This window comes from Pseudoliparis swirei, chromosome 4, assembly GCF_029220125.1.
Source record: "Pseudoliparis swirei isolate HS2019 ecotype Mariana Trench chromosome 4, NWPU_hadal_v1, whole genome shotgun sequence".
Classification (NCBI taxonomy): Eukaryota; Metazoa; Chordata; class Actinopteri; order Perciformes; family Liparidae; genus Pseudoliparis; species Pseudoliparis swirei.
The window spans coordinates 3,555,661-3,578,086 of NC_079391.1; the positions used below are offsets into that span (position 1 = coordinate 3,555,661).

At 44.5% G+C, this 22,426-nt stretch overlaps 1 protein-coding gene across 2 annotated transcripts; it reads right to left on the minus strand.

The window, feature by feature from the left end:
• Positions 1–1,272: 1,272 nt before the first annotated feature.
• On the minus strand, positions 1,273–21,257 carry chrnb4 (cholinergic receptor, nicotinic, beta 4 (neuronal)). 2 transcript variants are annotated; one of them, XM_056413209.1, is made up of 6 exons: positions 20,777–21,257; positions 9,082–9,227; positions 7,828–7,872; positions 7,015–7,124; positions 4,549–5,572; positions 1,273–1,847 (listed from the first exon to the last, which is right to left on the minus strand). In XM_056413209.1, exons 1-6 carry the CDS (start codon positions 21,045–21,047, stop codon positions 1,680–1,682), a joined length of 1,764 nt encoding a protein of 587 aa, XP_056269184.1. In that variant the 5' UTR covers positions 21,048–21,257; the 3' UTR covers positions 1,273–1,679. The 2 variants fall into 2 exon arrangements, with proteins under 2 accessions (XP_056269184.1, XP_056269185.1); XM_056413210.1 differs by lacking the exon at positions 9,082–9,227 and having other exon boundaries at positions 20,777–21,009.
• Between the last annotated feature and the right edge of the window lie 1,169 nt (positions 21,258–22,426).

A 22,426-nucleotide genomic window follows, 5' to 3' on the forward strand; every position in this document is an offset into this window, starting at 1 on the left:
AGAGGTGGGGAGAGAGAGAGGAGGGGTGAGAGAGGGAGAGAGAGGAGGGGAGAGAGAGAGAGAGGCAGAGCACTGCACGTGGTTCTTACCAAGAGTTCAGTGATCCTGACATGAAAATATAATCTTCTTTTTTCCCTAAATTCGTGAATGTACAATGGAGAATAGATCACATTGTTTTCTTTTTTGTTTCATCCTCTTTGTTGTTGTATATTCTCTGTTTTACACTTCTTGTAACTAAAATGAGCATTGTCTAAACATCTGCACATGTAATGTCAATTGTCTGAAAGACATCTGTAAATGTCTAATTTATCAATAAAAAAATAATAAAAAAATAAAAACAATATAATCTTCTGGCCAAAGATTTGTATTTCATTTTTTCAGAGATTTCAATGTTTATTTTTATTTCATATTTCGGTTTGCATCATTATTCATTTCATCTGGCTGATCTTAAGTGGGCGGGGCTAAATGTGACGTCAGGATTCAGCAGCATTAGAATGACGAAGGTGTGTTGGCTGTCAATCAAATCTAATCAATCAGTCTACATGAAGCTGATCAGCTGAGTGTCAAACTATTAATAAATGTTATAATAATATGTTATATAATATAATATATACATGTGTTCCTTTTGTGGTCTAGGGAAGTTAGGTGACTTGCACAGATTGTTTTGTTTGTTATTTTGGGCCAGGCCTCGCCCTGAAGAATATTTTGCACTTGTGTTCATAAATACCTTTTGTTGACTACAAGCTGCCGCATTGTTCCTGTTTAGGGAATTGGGGAGACCCGTATTTTTGTCACGCTCAGGCTCCCCTAGGCCGGGCGTAACAAAGGCCAAAAAACATGGTCTCTTGACTTCAATGAAGGTCTCAGCTTCGTGAAGCTCGGATGTGTGTGACACCGCCTCGAGCGAGCAGCTACCAGAGCTCTCAAACGAACGTCCGGGAGTCAAGTGTCTGAAACGAGTCGACTTTGCTTCAAACCATTGCACACAATTCTTTTCAAAGTTTTCCGGCTGAAGGATATTTGGCTTTTTTTTAAAAGCGCCTCAAGTCCACGGATCGGCTCCCATCTCCTCATTTTTTTGCTGCGTCGGCATCATTTTCGTCGCCGGGTCCAAACACTCTGATCTTTCAAACGAACGACCGTCTTATTTCTGTGATGAAATGTAACTGGCACGTCTTCATTGGCTCTGAAGACGGAACTTTATTAACAGAGCACTTATCCTGACAATGTGAAGACTTTATTGGGGGTGGATTTCACACATTTGATCCAAACTGAAAGAAGACATTATTCATTCTTTAATCACACATCACATCTCCGTGACACGGTAACGGAACTTAAACACAAATATGGCCGACAGACCGCAGACGCGTGTTCCTCAGGGGATGACATCATTGCTACTTCTATTGCAGACGTCCCGTTTCCTCAACATATGATGGTTGTATTGCTGTCGGGACGTCGTGGTTTAAGATTATTACGAGACATTCGATCTACCTCTGCTCCACCGAAACACACAGTGAGGGGTTGCTAGTACTTTTTTTTTGTCTGCTTTAACTTCTCAGATGCTTTAATGACGGGGTTCGGAATAGAGGACGATGATGTCACTGCTTTTCGGCCCCACTAGTACGGTTCTACAGGCTTTAAGCAAACGACAACAAAAATGTGCTGCAGGCCTGCAGATGCTATTTTGTTGTTGTAGCCTCTGAGTTGGGCGGCTGATTGGGAACAATCTGAGTCTGGAAGACGGGCTGCAGGAATAAGCCCAGCGTGCCCGTCACGCACACGATCACGAAGATCCACAGGAACATCCGGTCCACCACCATGGCCACGTACTTCCAGTCATCGATCACCTGCAAAGAGACAGAAATCAAACTTAACTCAGGTTTCTGTGAAGAAAAAAATAACCTCAGTATTGCAGAGCGGTGAGATGAGCAATCCTGTACCGCTGTGTCATCTGCCGACGCTGCAATACCATGTGCTGCCACTAGGGGGCAGAGAGCGTAACTTCGTGGATGAGTGAATTGAGTGTTTCTGAATCCTCGCATACGTCAAATCAATACGTCTTGTAGTCCGTTGTGTTTACTGGCAGTAGAATTTGGTTGAATTGGAACATAAAATTGTTCTGAAATATGATAAATAAGATAAGATAAGATAAGATAAAATAAGATAATCCCTTATTAGTCCCACAGTGGGGAAATTTCAGGATCACAGCAGCGTGAGCACATTAGAGCATTAATAAAAATAAAAGATAAAATAAAACACAAAACACAATAACAATACTAAATCATAAATACTAAATACGAAAGTACTAAATATACAGAGGAAACTAAATATATATACAAGGCAGTGACCAAACTGAATTTACAGCAGTGATAATATAAATATTCTGTATGTGTTGCATCCCTCCTTAGCACTAATATAGCGTAAAAGCTCATCTATTCTTTAGAGTGCTGACAGCTGACATATTGGAGGTAAAATACAGACGTTTCCATTTTTGCAGAATTATCTCTTGACCCTTTCACCCCGTTATGGTTCTTCATTATGTCATTCATTTATCAGAGGGCCAGATTAATTACCAAAATGGCTGCCTTCAATCTGCCCGGTCACAGCCCCGAGACTTAAGGTCAGCGAGTCCTGAGTGGATGTGGAGTAAATGTTATCACGCCTAAAACACCTTTGATCCAGTTCTGAAATAGTGACGGAACATAACTTACCACATGATCAAACCATTGTCCATTTTTTATTAATTAATTCATAAGTCAAATAATGAGTTTCAGAGGGCTTGGAGGTGGATTTTTAAAACGTTATGCTTTTTTTGTAAACTTGCTTGGGTGTCTATGAGCTATTGTTCTTCTGGTCACATGACATCTATTGTTCTTCTGGTCACATGACATCTATTGTTCTTCTGGTCACATGGCATCTATTGTTCTTCTGGTCACATGACATCTATTGTTCTTCTGGTCACATGACATCTATTGTTCTTCTGGTCGCATGACATCTATTGTTCTTCTGGTCACATGGCATCTATTGTTCTTCTGGTCACATGACATCTATTGTTCTTCTGGTCACATGACATCTATTGTTCTTCTGGTCACATGGCATCTATTGTTCTTCTGGTCACATGGCATCTATTATTCTTCTGGTCACATGGCATCTATTGTTCTTCTGGTCACATGACATCTATTGTTCATCTGGTCACATGACATCTATTGTTCACCTGGTCACATGGCATCTATTGTTCTTCTGGTCACATGACATCTATTGTTCATCTGGTCACATGACATCTGTTGTTTATCTGGTCACATGACATCTATTGTTCTTCTGGTCACATGACATCTATTGTTCTTCTGGTCACATGGCATCTATTGTTCTTCTGGTCACATGACATCTATTGTTCTTCTGGTCACATGACATCTATTGTTCTTCTGGTCACATGACATCTATTGTTCTTCTGGTCGCATGACATCTATTGTTCTTCTGGTCACATGGCATCTATTGTTCTTCTGGTCACATGGCATCTATTATTCTTCTGGTCACATGACATATATTGTTCTTCTGGTCACATGGCATCTATTGTTCTTCTGGTCACATGACATCTATTGTTCTTCTGGTCACATGGCATCTATTGTTCTTCTGGTCACATGACATCTATTGTTCTTCTGGTCACATGACATCTATTGTTCTTCTGGTCGCATGACATCTATTGTTCTTCTGGTCACATGACATCTATTGTTCATCTGGTCACATGGCATCTATTATTCTTCTGGTCACATGGCATCTATTGTTCTTCTGGTCACATGACATCTATTGTTCATCTGGTCACATGGCATCTATTATTCTTCTGGTCACATGGCATCTATTGTTCTTCTGGTCACATGACATCTATTGTTCATCTGGTCACATGACATCTATTGTTCTTCTGGTCACATGACATCTGTTGTTCATCTAGTCACATGACATCTATTGTTCATTTGGTCACATGACATCTATTGTTCATCTGGTCACATGACATCTATTGTTCATCTAGTCACATGACATATATTGTTAATCTGGTCACATGACATCTATTGTTAATCTGGTCACATGACATCTATTGTTCATCTGGTCACATGATATTTATTGTTCTTCTGGTCACATGACATCTATTGTTCTTCTGGTAACATGACATCTATTGTTCTGTCCATCCTGGAGAGGGATGCTCCTATGTTGCTCTCCTGAAGGGTTCTTCACTTTTTTACCCCGGGAATGGAGTATTTTTCTATTTTTTGTGGAGTTTTATTCTAATCCCATGTGAGGTCAAAGGTCAGGGATGTCGTATGTGTACAGACTGTAAAGCCCTCGGAGGGGTTTGTAATTTTTGATATGAGGCTATACAAAATGAACTAAAATAGAAATAGCTACGTGGCTTCCCACCTCTCAGATAGCAAAATGCTAGAGAGGCAATATCAGGGTGAGGTCAAAGATCAGGGATGTAATGTGTACAGATCGTAAAGCCCTCCCAGGCAAATTAGTAATTTGTGATAAACACGTGGTTAAAAGGTGGATACGTACGCTCTGGTCGTCGTCGTCTCCCATCATGTGCTCCGCCACGAAGAGCACGCCGTCCACCGCCTCCTGGACGTCGGCGGCCCAGTCCGCGTGGCTTTTCCGCCCGAGGTCCTGGGCGAAGGCGGCGAAGCCCCCGGGGATGAAGTCGGCGGAGCGCGAGTGCCCCTTCCTGTTGGGGTGGCCGTGTCCGCCGCGCTTGTGTCCCGTTGTGGAGAAGACGCTGTGGGAAGTCTGCAGGGCGGAGGACGCCGAGGGGAAATCCGGGAAACCCGAACCCAGGACGGATCTCCTCGCCCCGAAGCGCCGGCGCAGCCTCTGAGCCGCGGAGATGTTCCGAGGCCGCCTCATGAAGAGCAAGGCGGGCAGCTTGACGATGAACACCAGCTTGACCCACGGAGGCATGCTGTGGGTGCTGGGCGAGCGGTGGTGCACGTTCAGCACGCACACGCTGGTGACGATGGAGAAGGTCACCAGCACCATGGTGAACATCAGGTACTTGCCGATCAGCGGCACGTCCAGCGAGGTGGGCGGCACGATCTTGGAGATCAGGAGCAAGAAGACGGTGAGCGCCAGCAGCACGGAGATGCAGAGGGTGATCTTCTCGCCGCAGTCCGACGGCAGGTAGAAGACCAGGATGGCGAGCGAGGTGATGAGCACGCAGGGGATGATGAGGTTGATGGTGTAGAAGAGCGGCTTCCTCTTGATGATGAAGTCGTACGTCAGGTCCACGTAGGTGGGGTCCAGGGCGCTGACCGTCCGTCGGCCCGGCAACGCCAGGATGTCCCACTCGCCGCTCGGGGTGAAGTCGTCCATGCTCGCCGCCGCCGACTTCAGGATCAGGTCGATCTCCGTGTGGTCGTAGGTCCACGAGCGGAACTTGAGCGTGCAGTTCTGCTGGTCGAAGGGGAAGTGCTTCACCTCGATCTTGCAGGCGCTCTTGTAGATGGCCGGCGGCAGCCAGTTGACGCTGCCGTTGGAAAGCACGATGGCGTTGGTGAACACCGTCACCTCGTAGGTGCCGTCGGCGCTGTGAGGAGAGGGGGGGTAGGGGGGGAAGAGTGGAAGAGAGAGGGGAAAAGAGTGAGGGAGAGAGAGGGGGTGAGAGAAGGAGAGGGCGGGAGAGAGGGGGAGAGGGAGGGGGAGAGAAAGGGAAAGGGAGTGAGGGAGAGAGAGGGAGAGAGAGGGAGGGAGGGTGAAAGGAAGTGAGGGAGAGAGAGTAGGAGAGAAAGGGAGTGAGGGAGAGAGAGGGGGTGAGAGAAGGAGAGGGAGGGAGAGCGAGAGGGAGGGTGAAAGGAAGTGAGGGAGAGGGGAAAGGGGCGAGAGAGGGAGAGAGAGGGAAAGGGAGTGAGGGAGAGAGAGGGAGAGAGAGAGGGAGAGGGGGAGAGAGAGGGAAAGGGAGTGAGGGAGAGAGAGGGGGTGAGAGAAGGAGAGGGAGGGAGAGAGAGAGGGAGGGTGAAAGGAAGTGAGGGAGAGAGAGTGGGAGAGAAAGGGAGAGGGGGGAGAGAGAGAGAGAGGGAGGGAAAGGGAGTGAGGGAGAGAGAGGGAAAGGGAGTGAGGGAGAGAGAGGGGGTGAGAGAAGGAGAGGGAGGGAAAGGGAGTGAGGGAGAGAGAGGGAAAGGGAGTGAGGGAGAGAGAGGGGGTGAGAGAAGGAGAGGGAGGGAAAGGGAGTGAGGGAGAGAGAGGGAAAGGGAGTGAGGGAGAGAGAGGGGGGAGAGAGAGAGAGAGGGAGGGTGAAAGGAAGTGAGGGAGAGGGGAAAGGGGCGAGAGAGAGAGAGAGGGAGAGGGGGGAGAGAGAGAGGGAGGGTGAAAGGAAGTGAGGGAGAGGGGAAAGGGGCGAGAGAGGGAGAGAGAGGGAAAGGGAGTGAGGGAGAGAGAGAGGGTGCGAGAAGGAGAGGGGGAGGAAGGCAGAGAGGGAGAGAGGGAGAGGGAGAAGGAGAGGGGGAGAGGGAATGAGAGAGTGAGAGAGAAAGGGAGAAGGGGAGGGAGAGAGAGAGGAAATATCACTGCATATCAGCTGACCCTGACACTGTATTATAGGGAAAGTGTTGTTGTTGATGAGTAAACAGATTCCAGTGAATCAATACGTTCCTCTGAATGTTATAATGACAGAACGCTTCTCATCAGGAGCAGGTTAAAAATGTACTTAGCTCCGCCTCTCACGTCACTTCCTGTTTCATTTTGTCCTATCCGTGTAATGCCTTTGTTTCCAAACTATTTTCTATCTCACCTGTGTTTACAGGTTGATTAGTCCTGTGTGTATTATATTATATATATATATATATATATATATATATAGGTTGTGAGGTTGTCTTCAGTTTAGTTTTATGAATTGTTCCTTTTCATTTATTCTCCCTCGGCTTTTGTTGCCAGTCAATTCTGTTTTTTTGGTAACAAGCTTTTTGTTCATTTTTAGGACCTTATCGTCAAAACATTCCACATATGAATAATAAAAAGTCTCTGTGCGCTCACTTGTTGTACAGGACGATATCCGGCAGCCAGATGTGTCTGGAGGGGATGCGCAGCTTGTCGATGCCTTCGTACTTTGCGGGTTCCCACGATAATCTGTAATCCACCCAGTGCTGCAGAGACATAGAGAGACATAGAGAGACATGGAGAGACATAGAGAGACATAGAGAGACATGGAGAGACATGGAGAGACATAGAGAGACATAGAGAGACATAGAGAGACACGGAGAGACATGGAGAGACACGGAGAGACATAGAGAGATATAGAGAGACATAGAGAGACACAGAGAGACATGGAGAGACATAGAGAGACATAGAGAGACATGGAGAGACATAGAGAGACATAGAGAGACACAGAGAGACATAGAGAGACATAGAGAGACATGGAGAGACATAGAGAGACATAGAGAGACATAGAGAGACATGGAGAGACATAGAGAGACACGGAGAGACATGGAGAGACATGGAGAGACATAGAGAGACATAGAGAGACATAGAAAGACATAGAAAGATATAGAGAGACATGGAGAGACATAGAAAGACATAGAGAGACACGGAGAGACATAGAGAGACATGGAGAGACATAGAAAGACATAGAAAGACACAGAGAGACATAGAGAGACACCTGGCCGTCAAGTCCAAAGCACACGGCTCATTTCTAATCACACGCTTCATTATCGGTTAAATGTGTCCGGAGCAAAACATTACAGGAGCAGTTTGTTCCACGCCGAGAAGACGAGGAATGGATGCGGTCTAATTCAAGTTCAGAGGGAAGGACGTTGAACACGACACACAGGTGAGCTTCAGCACACTCACCTGAGTGAGCCACACATTGGTGGTCATGATCTGCTCTCTTTCATTCTGAAAATGCACAAAAGAAGGATAAATTATGTTCATGCACAAATACAAATGAAATTGTGTATAGAAATATAACTGACCCTGAATACTGTGTTTAGGGGAAAGCTACGGGGTCAGATCTGTCTCAATAATTGCAAATCTACACACACAGGTTCACAAAAGCACATAGAGAGACTCACAAATGCAAACGCACAGATTCACAAATATATTCCAATGCAGACGTAAATAAATTAGGATTTGTTTGTTTGTGGATGGCACTGCATTTATTTGTGAATTGTGCTTGTTAAGACATTTGTTGATGGCATTGTCATGAATAAAAATAAATAATAATAATAATAGAAATGAAAGCGTAAATATAATTAAAATGAAAGCATGAATATAATAAAATAAAAGTATAGATATAATAAAAATGAAAGCATGAATATAATAAAAATAAAAGCGGAAATATAATAAAAATGAAAGCGTGAATATAATAAAAATGAAATCGTAAATATAATAAAATTAAAAGCATAAATATAAAAATGAAAACGGGAATATAATAAATATAAAAGCATACATATAATAAAAATGAAAACGTGAATATAATGAAAATAAAAGCTTAAATATAATAAAAATAAAAGTGTAAATATTAATAAAAATGCAAACCGTAAATATTGTACACACATTGTAAATATGTAATCTTATATTTGTAGGTTTGTTTTAGTACAATCTGCCTCTTAGGACTACAGATGAAAAATAGCCTCTTGGCACATTTACAGAAAGGTTTTTTATTAATGTGCACTGACCCTTATCAAATAAACCAAATGAAAATAAAAAACATAATACCGAAATGGCAATTATTACAAGATGAAAACTCATCCCGTGAGCCTGTGAGTCGTGCTGCCTTGGATGGGAGCCTCCCCTGTAAATCACAGGAGAACCTCCATCACTGTGAAACAGATTTATAGCCCCTTTGAATCCAATGTGCTGAAGTTTCAATCTGGACATGACGGAGGCCGAGAGAGCACAGCTGACCACATCTATCTCCATCCACCCATGTGCAGCTGTGTCCTCGCTGCACCAGCTGCTTGATAACTTAATGCTTTCTCTAAAGCTTCGTCATTCTCCATCGTCCTCTTTGTCACATATCGTCTCCCCACATGAAACGAAAAACACACCTCTTCATCTTCGTGGTGGGTAGATCTTTTTTGGGGGGGTATTTGGTTTCCTTACCACGCTGATGAGCTGAGCCAGAGACACCTGCAGCTTCACCGGGACTCTCTCGGTCCGGCTGACCGCCGGGCGGATGAGCGGGTTGTAGCGATCCTTCCCCAGCAGCCAGTTCACGAGTCGCTCCTCCGAGTCGGCACAGCCGCCACCTGGCGACACCATCGGGTTCAATGAGTTGTTTTCATATGCACCAGGTGGTATGTACACATGCAAAAAATATCAGCATCAAGACCTTGAGAGCATAACTGTTCCATGGAGAGGCAATTGGAGTCCATACTTCTTGTCATATAGTCACATTGGTTGTTGTTTAAAGCCACGACATGCACCTGTGTGATTTAACTATTCTAAATATATTTTTGAGGTCTGGAAAACGGTCCGGAAGGAGTTTTAAAATCCAGAAATGAGTTTTCATCTCGTCAATACGTGCTTTTAATGGGTTTCCGGTGAAATGCCATGTGGTTGACACGCTTCAAGAGATTCTCATGTTTTGTTCTACGGTATAAAATACAGTAGTAAATACCCTTCTCGTTAATTTTGAAGCTTTTACGTTTAAAAAAAAAAAGGCGGTTGCTGGAAAAATCCCATTCGCTTTTTGTCGGGGAACCAATGCAATGCTGACTACCCCAAAAAATATCAGGACTCTAAAAGATACAGGTCGAGTAGCAGTGTGATTCATGGTGATATTAATCTACATGGAGACTCTCGCTCTGTATCTGTGCTAAAACTCTCTAAGCAATAAACGTAAACGAAGGGACCGAATCTATTTGAAATGAAAACAATTAAATATAATAAAGGCCCCAATAAGTCATTAATTTGGGATGTGGTCAGACATTTTCACAGCATGTGAAGAATTCTTTTTTTGCCTTAAATATTTTATATATATTTTATTTTTTTAATGCAAAGTAGCGTGAATATGTGTGTGAACAAACTTGACTCAAAAGCATTATAGTCTGGTTTTGGAGTCATTTGATTGGTGTGTTTTTCTGTCTGTGTGCTCTGCTAAACGCTGCTCTCCACTGCCCCACCGTTACCATGGAAACACCAATATACGTGAACCACACAGGCCAAAGTTAACATTGAGCGGTGGGGCACTTTCAGATGTGCCCCATGAAATCTGCCTGGCAACTAGACGGGAATAATGCGAAAAACCGCGAGACCTGTACCCCGTGACCAAGAAGAAAAAAACATACAATCAGATCAACAGCTACGGGTGACTTAGCTATCGCTAGATTTCGACAACTTTGGAAGAGTTTTTTAAGTAATATTAATAACGTTATAACAGAATGACATCATCGAGAGGTTTGCTCAAGCAAAGAACCGCCGCGCCAACTTCCTTTTTAAGTGATCGGCATTGGTGAGTCAAAACTCTTTTTTTTTAGAGCTGAAGGTTGTCGTCTTTTTTACAAAGTTTTGTTTAATAAATTATGCAAGTTATTGAAGCTATGTGTCTGTCGAATCTTTTTACTTTGTTGCAATCATTTAACTTTCACGCTGTATTATAGTGCGTACTATGTTGGCACTCTGAGATTCTTTGGAACGAAGAGCGAGTAAAAAATATAATGCAATATTATTATTATTATTATAGGCAACATCTTTATGTCGTGCTGAGCGCTTAAGCATCTGAAATGTATTTGAAATCGTATTTCTGCTCCCTGCTGGCTCTCAAAATGCAGCCCATAGTATATCTGACCTGTAACAGAACAGCTCCACACCTCCTTTTTATTAGTTGTTTTCATCCTGTCTCACTAACTATCACGTCGTTCCAGATCCTGCTTCCCACCTCGTCAGTCCAACTCCCTTCACCTGTTCTCTCACCTGCCTCTGGCCACTCCCACCTCGTTAGTCCCTCATTCCCGTCACCTGGTCCTCATGCCCGTCTCACCTGTTGCCCATTCCCTCGTTAGTCTCTCTGAACGCCATGCACAAAGCACACCAGGCAACCCTGAAGGCCAGTTAGAAGAAGCACCGCAGAAGAACACATAGTAACCAGGCTGAGGATCGGGCACACAAGGCTGAACAAAACACTGCATCTCGTAAATAAACACCCAACAGGACTATGTGAGCACTGTCAAGTACCAGAATCTGTAGAGCATATAATTTGTCATTGTCAGAAATACACGCTTGAGAGACACAGGTTGAAGAGGAAGCTGGGAGTGGAGGAACTAAATCTAACATGCGTTAAATTTGGGGGCAGGACAGGTATTACAATATTTGAAAGAAACAGGATTAAGTAATAGAATTTAAAGCACTGACATTTTTGACTCTCCCTTTTGTTTTGTTTGTTTTATTGTTTTTGTTTTGTGGGTATTATTTTTGGGTTTGGTTTTGTTCGTTTGGTTTTGTAAGGGGATAGGGTACTCTGGTCCACACTCCACTACAGCAGGTGGCGGAAATGCACCGTTCATTGGATGCCATCCGCCTAAAAACTTAAAAAGAAGAAGAAGGCAACCCTGAAAAACCCCTCATTGAGCACCGCCAGACAGCAATGGCAGAGGGTGAGGCGTGAAGTGCAAAAGACCCTACGGACAATGCAAAACAAGTGGTGGACAGAGAAGGCACAGGAAATCCAATCTTTCGCTGACAGAAATGATATGCATAACTTTTACAATGCAGTCAAATCTATCTACAGCCCAACAAACCACTGCATCACTCCTGTTAAAACCGCAGATGGGCTCAGAGTCCTAAAAGACCAGAGCAGTATACTGGAGAGGTGGGCTGAACATTTTAATCCCCTGCTTAATCAGGACTCTAAAGCAGACCGCACCGTTCTGGATCAACTGCCTGAACTTCCACCGATTGACAACCTTAACCAACCCCCGACCTTCCTGGAGGTCCTGTCAGCCGTCCGCTCTCTGAAGAACAACAAGTCTCCTGGCATGGACAATATCCCTGCGGAGCTGCTTAGACAGGGTGGTTACCTCTGGATAAGAGTGCTACATTAACACATCACGAAAGTATGGGCTGATGAAAACATCCCACAGCAATGGAGAGATGCCAAAATTGTCACTATATATAAAAACAAAGGTGACAAGACCATCTGTGGCAACCACAGGGGTATAGCACTCCTTGCTGTTGCTGGTAAGGTCCTGGCCAAGGTGCTGCTGCAGAGGCTACTCAACAACATCACAGAGGCATTGCTCCCAGAATCACAGTGTGGCTTTAGGAAGAACAGGAGTACAGTCGACATGGTCTTCACAGCCCGGCAACTTCAGGGAAAGTGCAGGGAGCAACATCAAGACCTGTTTATGGCTTTTGTCGACCTCTCCAAAGCCTTCGACACTGTGCAGAGAGACCTACTGTGGGACATCCTGCTCCGGTTTGGATGCCCTAACAAGTTTGTCAACATCCTCCGACAGTTTCATGATGGTATGAATGCTAGGGTGACAATAGGAGGACAAGAGTCTGCCTCCTTCCCTGTGTGCACAGGGGTCAGGCAGGGTGTGTGCTAGCACCAGTGCTCTTTAACATCTTCCTCCTATGCATCACCCAGCTTCTCCATAAGGAAATTGAGGACAACAGCGGGGTGAGAGTCGTCTATCGGCTCGATGGCAACCTCTTCAACATCAGGAGGCTGCAAGCAACCACCAAGCTGCACAGAGTGAGGGTCCTTGAGCTGCAGGATGCAGATGACTGAGCTCTGGTAGCTCACACTCCACAAGACCTCCAGGCTGTCCTGGATGCAGCTGTGAAGGCTTCCAGCAGGATGGGGCTGACCATCAACATCACCAAAACAGAGGTAGTCTGTCAGTGGAGCGCCAACATCCCACCACGCCACCCATCTTCAGCATCAATGATAAGCATCTGTCTGTAGTACCATCATTCAAATACCTCGGGAGTATCCTCTCTGAGGACAATAACATCGACAATGAGGTCCAGAACAGAATCAAACAAGCATCAGCTGCCTTTGGGAGACTCAGGCGCCGGGTCTTTCAAAACAAGAACTTATATCTCCATACAAAAATCTCTGTGTATCAAGCAGTTTGCATCACCACCCTCCTCTACAGTTGTGAAGCCTGGGTCACTTACAGCCGCCATGTGAAGTCCCTGGAGCATTTTCACATCCGCTGTCTTGGCGTGACCGAGTGCCACACACCGAGATCCTCAGGAGAGCAGGCTGTAGGAGCATGGAGGCCACCATCACCACTACCAGCTACGATGGCTGGGGCACGTCATAAGGATGCCTCTCAATCGGCTGCCTCACAAAGTGCTGTATGGCCAGCTCGCCCAAGGCCAGCGCTCTGCTGGAGGGCAGAAGAAGCTATAAAGACCAGATAAAAACAGCGCTAAAGAAATGTAAAATCAGACCAGGGGACCTGGAGGGCTTGGCTGCTGACCGTAACACCTGGCGTCAGATGTGCCAAGACGGGACCACAGCACTGGAGGACAGCCAGGAGACAGGAAAGAAGGCATACAAGAAAAACAACCAAGGTTGCCAGTACCACCACGACTACATACGCATGTCCCACCTGCGACAAGACCTGTGGATCCAGGATAGGACTAAACAGCCACCAGAAAACTCACCGCTGAAAGTCAGAAGTGGACGTCATCATCGGCCTCGATGGACAACGACAAGCAAGCAAGCAAGTCTCTCTCTACTTAGCTCCCATCACTTGTCCTCTGCCAGATCGTCTTGTGTTTCCAGCCCAAGCCTGCATGCCTTACTTGAGTCAAGATATTTCGTAGTGTTCTGTTCTGAATTACGTTCTAAGTAAAGATAATTATTTCCAGTGCTGTGTCCGAAGTCGTGCTTTTGGGTCCGTGACATTACAAACAAAAAAAAGGAGCTAAACTGTTACATGCCTGGTCTATAGAGGCCGACTGTTATAATAATCAGCGCACGCTGCCCTGACTGTGCGTTGGCTGCGGTCCCATCCCGACGCAGCCGGACTCTCACGGCGCCGACCGGCGAACAGACGGCGTGTTGTCGAAGCCCTGAGAGACCCGAGTGAAACAAGCGGCGCCTTCCCCCCCGGCGCCGAGCCACACTTGTGATTACCTGCTGTGAGCTGCCACCTGTGTGTGTGTGTGTGTGTGTGTGTGTGTGTGTGTGTGTGTGTGTGTGTGTGTGTGTGTGTGTGTGTGTGTGTGTGTGTGTGTGTGTGTGTGTGTGTGTGTGTGTGTGTGTGTGTGTGTGTGTGTGTGTGTGTGTGTGTGTGTGTGTGTGTGTGTGTGTCTGTGTGTGTGTGTGTGTGTGTGTCTGTGTGTGTCTGTCATTCTGTGTGTGTGTGTGTGTGTGTGTGTGTGTGTCTGTCATTCTGTGTGTGTGTGTGTCTGTCTGTGTGTGTGTGTGTGTGTAAGAGTGTGTGCGTATGAGAGTGTGTGTCTGTGTGTGTGAGTATAGATAGATAGATAGATAGATATATACTTTATTAATCCCCAAGGGGAAATTTGTCGAGCCACACAAACACACACATAAAAATAAAAAAAAAAAAAAAAAATAAGAAGGTGTGTGTGATCTGCCTGTGTGTGAACTGTGTGTAGAGCCTCATGTGATGTGTGTTTCTGTGTGTGTGTGTGTGTGTGTGTGTGTGAAGCGATGTATTAGTTTGCATGCATATCAGTGGAAGTTGAAGGGTAAATCATGTTTTATTAACAATTCCCAAATTATTTCCCAGATTTTTCCAGATACCTGCTCTTTTGTTTGATGAGAAGTAAACACGCCCTGTAAATAACCCCATGAAGGGTTTATTGTTTTGAGTTGTTTGACTGTTCAGCATTTTCCTTATTGATTTTGATGTATGCCTTTTATATTGTATTGTTTGAATAAATATAGACGTTTTATACTACTTCCGCTTAACAGACAAATCGGACTTTTATTTTGAAAGGTAACAAGGAAGCGCACTTTTTTTTAGGTTAAAATGCGAACTTTATGGTATAGATTACGGACAGATGCGCATTTTATAACAAGTTTAATAGTTGGTTTGACCCGTATGTGACTGACTCTGTTAAGGTGGTGATGAGGTGGTGATAGTTTACGAGTTTTAATTAATGTATTGTCACCTAAAAAAAGAAAATAAAGGAGAGTCACCAGCAGTCTTCACGCCAATTCATATGATCCGACAACGCTTATTGCTGTCAGAATACGCAGGCGAAACAACATATATAACATAATAATAAATAAGACTAGAGGACGCTTTTTACAATTCATAACAGCATTGTAGAAAAGAGAGATAACAAACGGCAAAGATACGTTGATCAGAGACGTATTTGTTATTATAATACGTCAAATACAAACGTAATCTGGAGAGAAATACGTTTCAGTCAAACGTAATTTGGAGAGAAATACGTTTCAGTCAAACGTAACTGCAAATTGCATTTTAGGTCTGGGGGAACGTAATTTTTGTGATACAGGGTTGCCTCAAGTGTTGTGTTGACGTTGCGTTGATGGAGAGTGAAGTCCGCCGTGTTAAAACAATGGTAGAGTCAGCTGTTCATAAGGTCGCTCTGCACGGCAGTGGATTATACATTATTTTTACATTAATGTAAAAGAGTTAAGAGACCAAAGAGCGTAATGAGGTGGGAAAAAAAGAACAGTTGTACAACGGTTAAAAAAATGATTTTCTTTTTTTTCTTTCTCTGACTTCTTTATATTCCACCGCTTAGTGATACACAGAAACATGAGGGTGCCATCTGGAACCAAAAATGGTTCTTCAAGGCACCATATATGGTTCCACAGAGAACCTTTCAAACCAGGGTTCTTTAAACAACCATTTCTTTAAAGAGGTCTTCAAAAAACCTATAAAGGTGTTTCAAAGAACCTTCAAAAAATTGTTCTTTAAGGCACGATATATGGTTCCACAAAACCTTTCAAACCAGAGTTTTCTAAAGAACCATTTCCTTAAATAGTTCTTCAAAGAACCTAAAAAGAGTTCTTCAAGAAACCTTCAAAAATGGTTCTTTAAGGCACCATTTTTGGTTCCAACAGAGAACCTTTCAAACCAGAGTTCTTTAAAGAACCATGTCCTTAAATAGTTCTTCAAAGAACCTATAAAGAGTTATTCACGGAACCTTCAAAAATGGTTCTATAAGGCACCATTTATGGTTCCATAGAACCTTTCAAACCAGGGTTCTTTAAAGAACCATTTCTTTAAAGAGTCCTTCAAAGAACCTAAGAAAAAAATTCATTTATGGTTCTTTGAAGCACCGAAAGAAAAAAAGGTTGAATACATAATTATTTTCAAATGGTCCTTCAGTTAAACAATGGTTTAACCAATATAATTTTCTCTTAACAGCAAAACAATCCAATCAGGGTTTCCACCATTTTCTCAAGATCATATTTAAGGATCTTTTCTGTGACGATCTGGAAAAACATCTTTTCTGAATCAGTTCAACGGGCACATCTTCCTCCTCTCATCGGGGGAACCAGACGAAGAGCAACAGCGTGTTGTCTCTGTTACACGAGACGGATTCATCACTTCAATGTCATCCCTGACATTTATTCAATTCAATTCAATTCAATTCAATTCAATTCAATTCAATTCAAGTTTTTATTGTCACATCCCCTTTTATACAAGTATAATCGGTTCGTGAAATTCTTATGTGCAAAACACCCGACAGCAGTAGCAGACTAAAAAAAGAATAAGAATGAGAATAAACTATACAATATCCACACAAAAAAAAGAAAAGAAGAAAGTATTAACAATATATATATAAAACAATGTAATAGAATATACATCATGGCAATATATATATATAAAACAATGTAATAAAATATACACTTTTTTTGAGACTATATATATATATATATGTATATACATACAATATATATATATATAAACAATGTAATAAAATATACACCATGGCCATAGATATTCACAGAATATGTTCTGGTGTGTAGTGTTAATGAGGGTCTCAGTCCTTGTTCAGCAGCCTGATGGCCTGACTGAAGAAGCTGTCCCTCAGTCTGTTTGTGCGGCACTTGATACTGCGGTATCGCCTGCCTGACGGTAGAAGGGTGAACAGTTTGTGGCCGGGGTGGTTATTGTCTTTCAGCATCCGTTTGGCCCTGGCCACGCACCGCTTGGTGTATATGTCCAGGATGGAGGGAAGCTCACCTCCAACGATGTACTGTGCCGACCGCACCACCCTCTGTAGTGCCCTACGCTCCAGGGCGGTGCAGTTCCGTACCAGACGGTGATGCAACCTGTCAGAACACTCGATGGTACTGGTGTAGAATGTTCTGAGGATGCGGGGCCATGTTGAATTTCCTCAGTCGCCTAAGGAAATACAGGCGTTGTTGGGCCCTTTTCACCACGTGAGTGGTGTGCGTGGTCCATATGAGGTCCTCGGAGATGTGCACGCCGAGGAACTTGAAGCTGCTGACCCTCTCTACTGCAACTCCGTCAATGGAGATGGGGGTGTGCTCTCCTCTCCGCTTCCTGTAGTCCACGATCAGCTCCTTGGTCTTCTTGACGTTGAGGACGAGGCTGTTCTCCTGGCACCACTGTACCAGTGATCCAACCTCCTCCCTATAGGCTGTCTCGTCGTCGGCGCTGATCAGCCCCAACACTGTTGTGTCGTCAGCAAACTTGATGATGACGTTGGAGCTGTGCATGGCCGTGCAGTCGTGGGTGTACAGGGAGTAGAGGAGGGCTCAACACGCATCCCTGAGGGGCTCCCGTGTTGAGGGTCAGCGGCTCTGAGGTGGTACCGCCCATCCTCACCACCTGGCGGCGGCCCGACAGGAAGTCCAGTATCCAGCTGCACATGGTAGAGTGCAGGCCTAGACCTCTGAGCTTGGTGTCGAGCTTGGCGGGAACAATAGTGTTGAACGCTGAGCTGTAGTCCACAACCAGCATTCGCACACAACAGTTCCTCCTCCAGGTGGGAAAGGGCGGTGAAGTGCCATGGCAATTGCGTCGTCGGTGGATCTGTTTTGACGATATGCAAATTGCCATGGGTCCAGCGTGGCAGGCAACATGGAACAAATGAAGTCCTTGACCAACCTCTCAAGCATTTACTGACAATCGAGGTGAGGGCTACGGGTCTCCAGTCATTCAGGCAGGTTACCTTGGGGTGTTTGGGGACAGGCACAATGGTGGACATCTTGAAGCTCTCAGGAACAACAGCCTGGGACAGGGAGAGGTTGAAGATGTCTGCGAAGACTCCTGCCAACTGGTCTGCACATGCTCTGAGGGCGCGCCCGGGATGTGGTCGGGACCTGCCGCCCGGATGTCCACCCGCTTCAAGGCTCTGCGCACGTCAGCCTCTGAGATGATCAGCAGGCTGGTCTCCTCGGCGGCGCTGCCTTCGCGGGCTGCCGTCACGTCGAACCGAGCAAAGAATGTATTTAGCTCGCCTGGGAGGGAGGTAGAGGAGTTCTCTTCACCGCTGGTTTTCCTCTGAAGTCCGTGATTGTCTGTAGCCCTTCCACACACCTCTCACGTCATGGCTCTTGAGCTTTTCCTCCACCTTGTTCCTGAACTCCCGCTGGCAGAGCCGATGGTCTTACGGAGGTCGTGGCGGGCTCTTTTGTATTCCGCCATATTCCCGAGTCAAAGGCGGTGTTACGCGTCGGAGTGCAGCCGAACATCGCCATTTATCCACGGTTTCTGGTTGGGATAAATCCGAACCGACTTGGTAGGAACAACGTCATCTATGCATTTCTTGATGAACCCGGTGACTGAGGACGCGTACTCACTGACGTTGTTGTCCGACGCGACCCTGAACATATCCCAGTCAGTACGTTCAAAACAGTCCTGTAGCATAGACTCCGATTGGTCCGACCAGCGTTGCACTTCCTTCACAGCGATTGGTTGCTGCTTAAGCCTCTGCCTGTAGGCGGGAGTAGTTGGATGGAGCGGTGGTCCGATTTGCGAGCGGTGGGCGGAGGAGGGCTTTGTATCCATCCCGGAAGGGAGTGTAGCAGTGGTCGAGAATCCGCTCCCCTCGTGTTGCTTTTATGTGTTGGTAGAACTGGGAGAACTTTCTTCAGGTTCGCTTTGTTGAAGTCCCCGCCACAATGAAAGCAGCCTCGGGTGTGCCGACTCCTGCTCGCTGATCGCCCGTAGAGTTCCTTCAGCGCTATGTCCGTGTTAGCTTGAGGCGGAATGTACACAGCAGTTACGGTGACTGCTGTAAACTCCCTTGTAGCCAGAATGGTCGACACATGAGCATTAGGTACTCCAGGTCCGGGGAACAGAACGACTTGAGAGTATGTACATGACTTTGGTTGCACCAAGATCTGTTTATCATGAGACATACCCCTCCACGATCTTTACCAGAGAGAGTCTTTGTTCTGTCAGCGCGGTGGACGGAAAATCCTGCCGCTCGATGGCTGAGTCGGTAACCTCCTCCGACATCCATGTCTCCGTAAGGCAGATGATGCAGTTGTCCTTAGTTTCCCGGTGGAATTGAATACGAGCCTGGAGCTCGCATAGCTTATTGTCCAAAGACTGTACATTTGCCAGTAAAATGGTGGGTAGTGGGGGTCGATTGGCTCGACGTCTCAGCCTAACCAGCACGCCAGCTCGCTTCCCCCTCCGTCGGCGACGTTTGCGTGAGATCGCGCCTAAAATGGACGGAGATAGTTCCGCTACTGTTCCTGGCGGGACGTCCGAGTAAGAGTTGAAAAACTCTGGTAGGCGGCGAGCAACTGCCGATCCAATCTCCAGAAGTGTGCATCTGTCGTACGTTAACTGGCTGCTAACGTTTTGTGCAAAAATAGTCGCAATAAGAAGAATAAATAACAAAAAACTACTACAAAATCCGGGAGCTCGCAACACAGCCGCCATCACGTACGGCGCCATATCATTACAGTCACTTGGTGAGATGTCGGTGTTCCCAAGTTGAACCCATTTTGGTGACGTGAACAAAAGATGTGAAAGAAAAAGATGTGAAGTTGCTGAAACCAATACGTGTATACAGGTTCAGGGGTTCCCGCTGTCGTGTGTACTTCTTATGTGTATCTGTTATATAGCATATTAAAAATCTTAAAATACGGAGATGGCCACATTTTACCACGAGGCCCGGTCTGACTAATCATGAGCATGTCCCTAATAGGACACCGTAGTATATCATACTGTTTTATGTATTCATGCTTTTAAATTAAATTTGATGTTTTTTACATTTAAATTAATTTAATTGATTAAAAAAAAATAGCATTTGAGGAATATGCACCACGGAACAAAAGCACTTTGCACCCCCCCACCTCACCCCACCCTACTCCACCCCACCCCACCCAAATGTGGAGCCGGAGACACACAATGCACAACATGCTGAAACCAGTACTTATATACAGGTTCAGGGGACTGTAGTTGTAACTGTAGTGTGTACTTCTCAGGTGTATATGTATATGTTGCATATTAAAAATCCTAAAATACAATGAAGGGGAATACAGGCCACATTGTACAACCAGACCAGGTCTGACTAATCGTGAAAATGTCCCTCATGAGACCTCGTAGTAGTGTTTTCCTATTTATTCATGCACGTGTATATCAATTAAATAAAATGTAACGTTTACATTTAAATTAAAACGTAAATAAAGCAATGCATATGAGGAATCTGCACCACGGAACGGTACCACTTGACTGAAAACTTCCAAAAAACAGACGCACCCCTCCACCCCACCCACCGCCACCCCACCCCACCCAAATGTGCAGCCGGACACCACACACAAAGCCAAAAGCCAAGCGAATATAGAGCAGCCCTCCATTCGTAGGTGTCATGTCACTAAACGTGTAAAGAAAGCCAAACTCACAGTGAACCAACGAGAGGAAGCACGCGAGGGTCCAGAGAGTCCGCGCCATGTTCTCGGCACCATCTGATACGCGGGAGTCGCCGGTGTCGATGCCTCGGAGCCGCGGGGTCCAGCGCTCTCCCTCTCGGACATGCCGGACTCTACCGCGGTGGGGGTAGGAACACTTCGACAGCACGGTGCTGATGCCTGGAGAAGCAGAACGAACAAGTGGTATATATCTAGCTGCTGCTCCGTGTTTTTGGGGGGTTTGATTGGAAGCAATCCGCCCCATAAAATCCCCCGAATCTCCTGTAGGGTCTTTACGCGCAGCCAACACGCAGCAGCCTGGACCCCGGAGCGCTGCGCCCTCCGTGCCTGTAGTCCTGCAGGACCCGGTCCCCCCGGTCTGTGCTCACACCAGCGGCTGCTTTAAGATGTATATTAATAATGGGATTGTATGGGTTATGAATTTATGAACTTTTGCGCATGGATGTGGTGAGAACGCGCCTGAACGACAGGGATGTAAAACATACTTATATATCTGACATCTAGGGATGTAATAAATACTTATATATCTGACATATAGGGATGTAAAACATACTTATATATCTGACATCTAGGGATGTAATAAATACTTATATATCTGACATATAGGGATGTAAAACATACTTATATATCTGACATCTAGGGATGTAATAAATACTTATATATCTGACATATAGGGATGTAAAACATACTTATATATCTGACATCTAGGGATGTAATACATACTTATATATCTGACATCTAGGGATGTAATAAATACTTATATATCTGACATCTAGGGATGTAAACATACTTATATATCTGACATCTAGGGATGTAAAAAATACTTATTTATCTGACATATAGGGATGTAAAACATGCTTATATATCTGACATCTAGGGATGTAATAAATACTTATATATCTGACATCTAGGGATGTAATAAATACTTATATATCTGACATATAGGGATGTAAACATACTTATTTATCTGACATCTAGGGATGTAATAAATACTTATATATCTGACATCTAGGGATATAAAACATACTTATATATCTGACATCTAGGGATGTAATACATATTTATATATCTGACATCTAGGGATGTAATACATACTTATATATCTGACATCTAGGAATGTAATACATATTTTTATATCTGACATCTAGGGATGTAATACATATTTATATATCTGACATCTAGGGATGTAATACATACTTATATATCTGACATCTAGGGATGTAATACATATTTATATATCTGACATCTAGGGATGTAATAAATATTTATATATCTGACATCTAGGGATGTAATACATACTTATATATCTGACATCTAGGGATGTAATGCATACTTATTTATCTGACATCTAGTGATGTAATAAATACTTATATATCTGACATCTAGGGATGGTAATACATATTTATGGATGTAATACATATGTATTTATGTGTCTGTTGCCCTCACACCCTAATGACGGGATTCCAAATCAGTATCTTCCTACACTACATAAAATACGTAATTAAAAATAATTAGACATGCACACTTTCCAAAACAATGTTATAAAAGACCACGTGTGAGGATTTAAAGTAGAAGTTTTACGTAATTGTCTTAAACCCAGCATGTCAGGGGTGTCAAACTCAT

What these genes read in the sequence shown, in the direction of transcription:
- chrnb4 (XM_056413209.1), bottom strand. Translation starts at nt 21,047, where the DNA reads ATGGGGCGGATTGCTTCCAATCAAACCCCCCAAAAACACGGAGCAGCA. An exon ending in CTTCCTCTCGTTGGTTCACT is followed by an intron (nt 9,228 to 20,776) that starts GTGAGTTTGGCT and finishes TGGTGTCGCCAG; the next exon opens with GTGGCGGCTGTGCCGACTCG. An exon ending in GATATCGTCCTGTACAACAA is followed by an intron (nt 5,573 to 7,014) that starts GTGAGCGCACAG and finishes CTCTCCTCACAG; the next exon opens with CGCCGACGGCACCTACGAGG.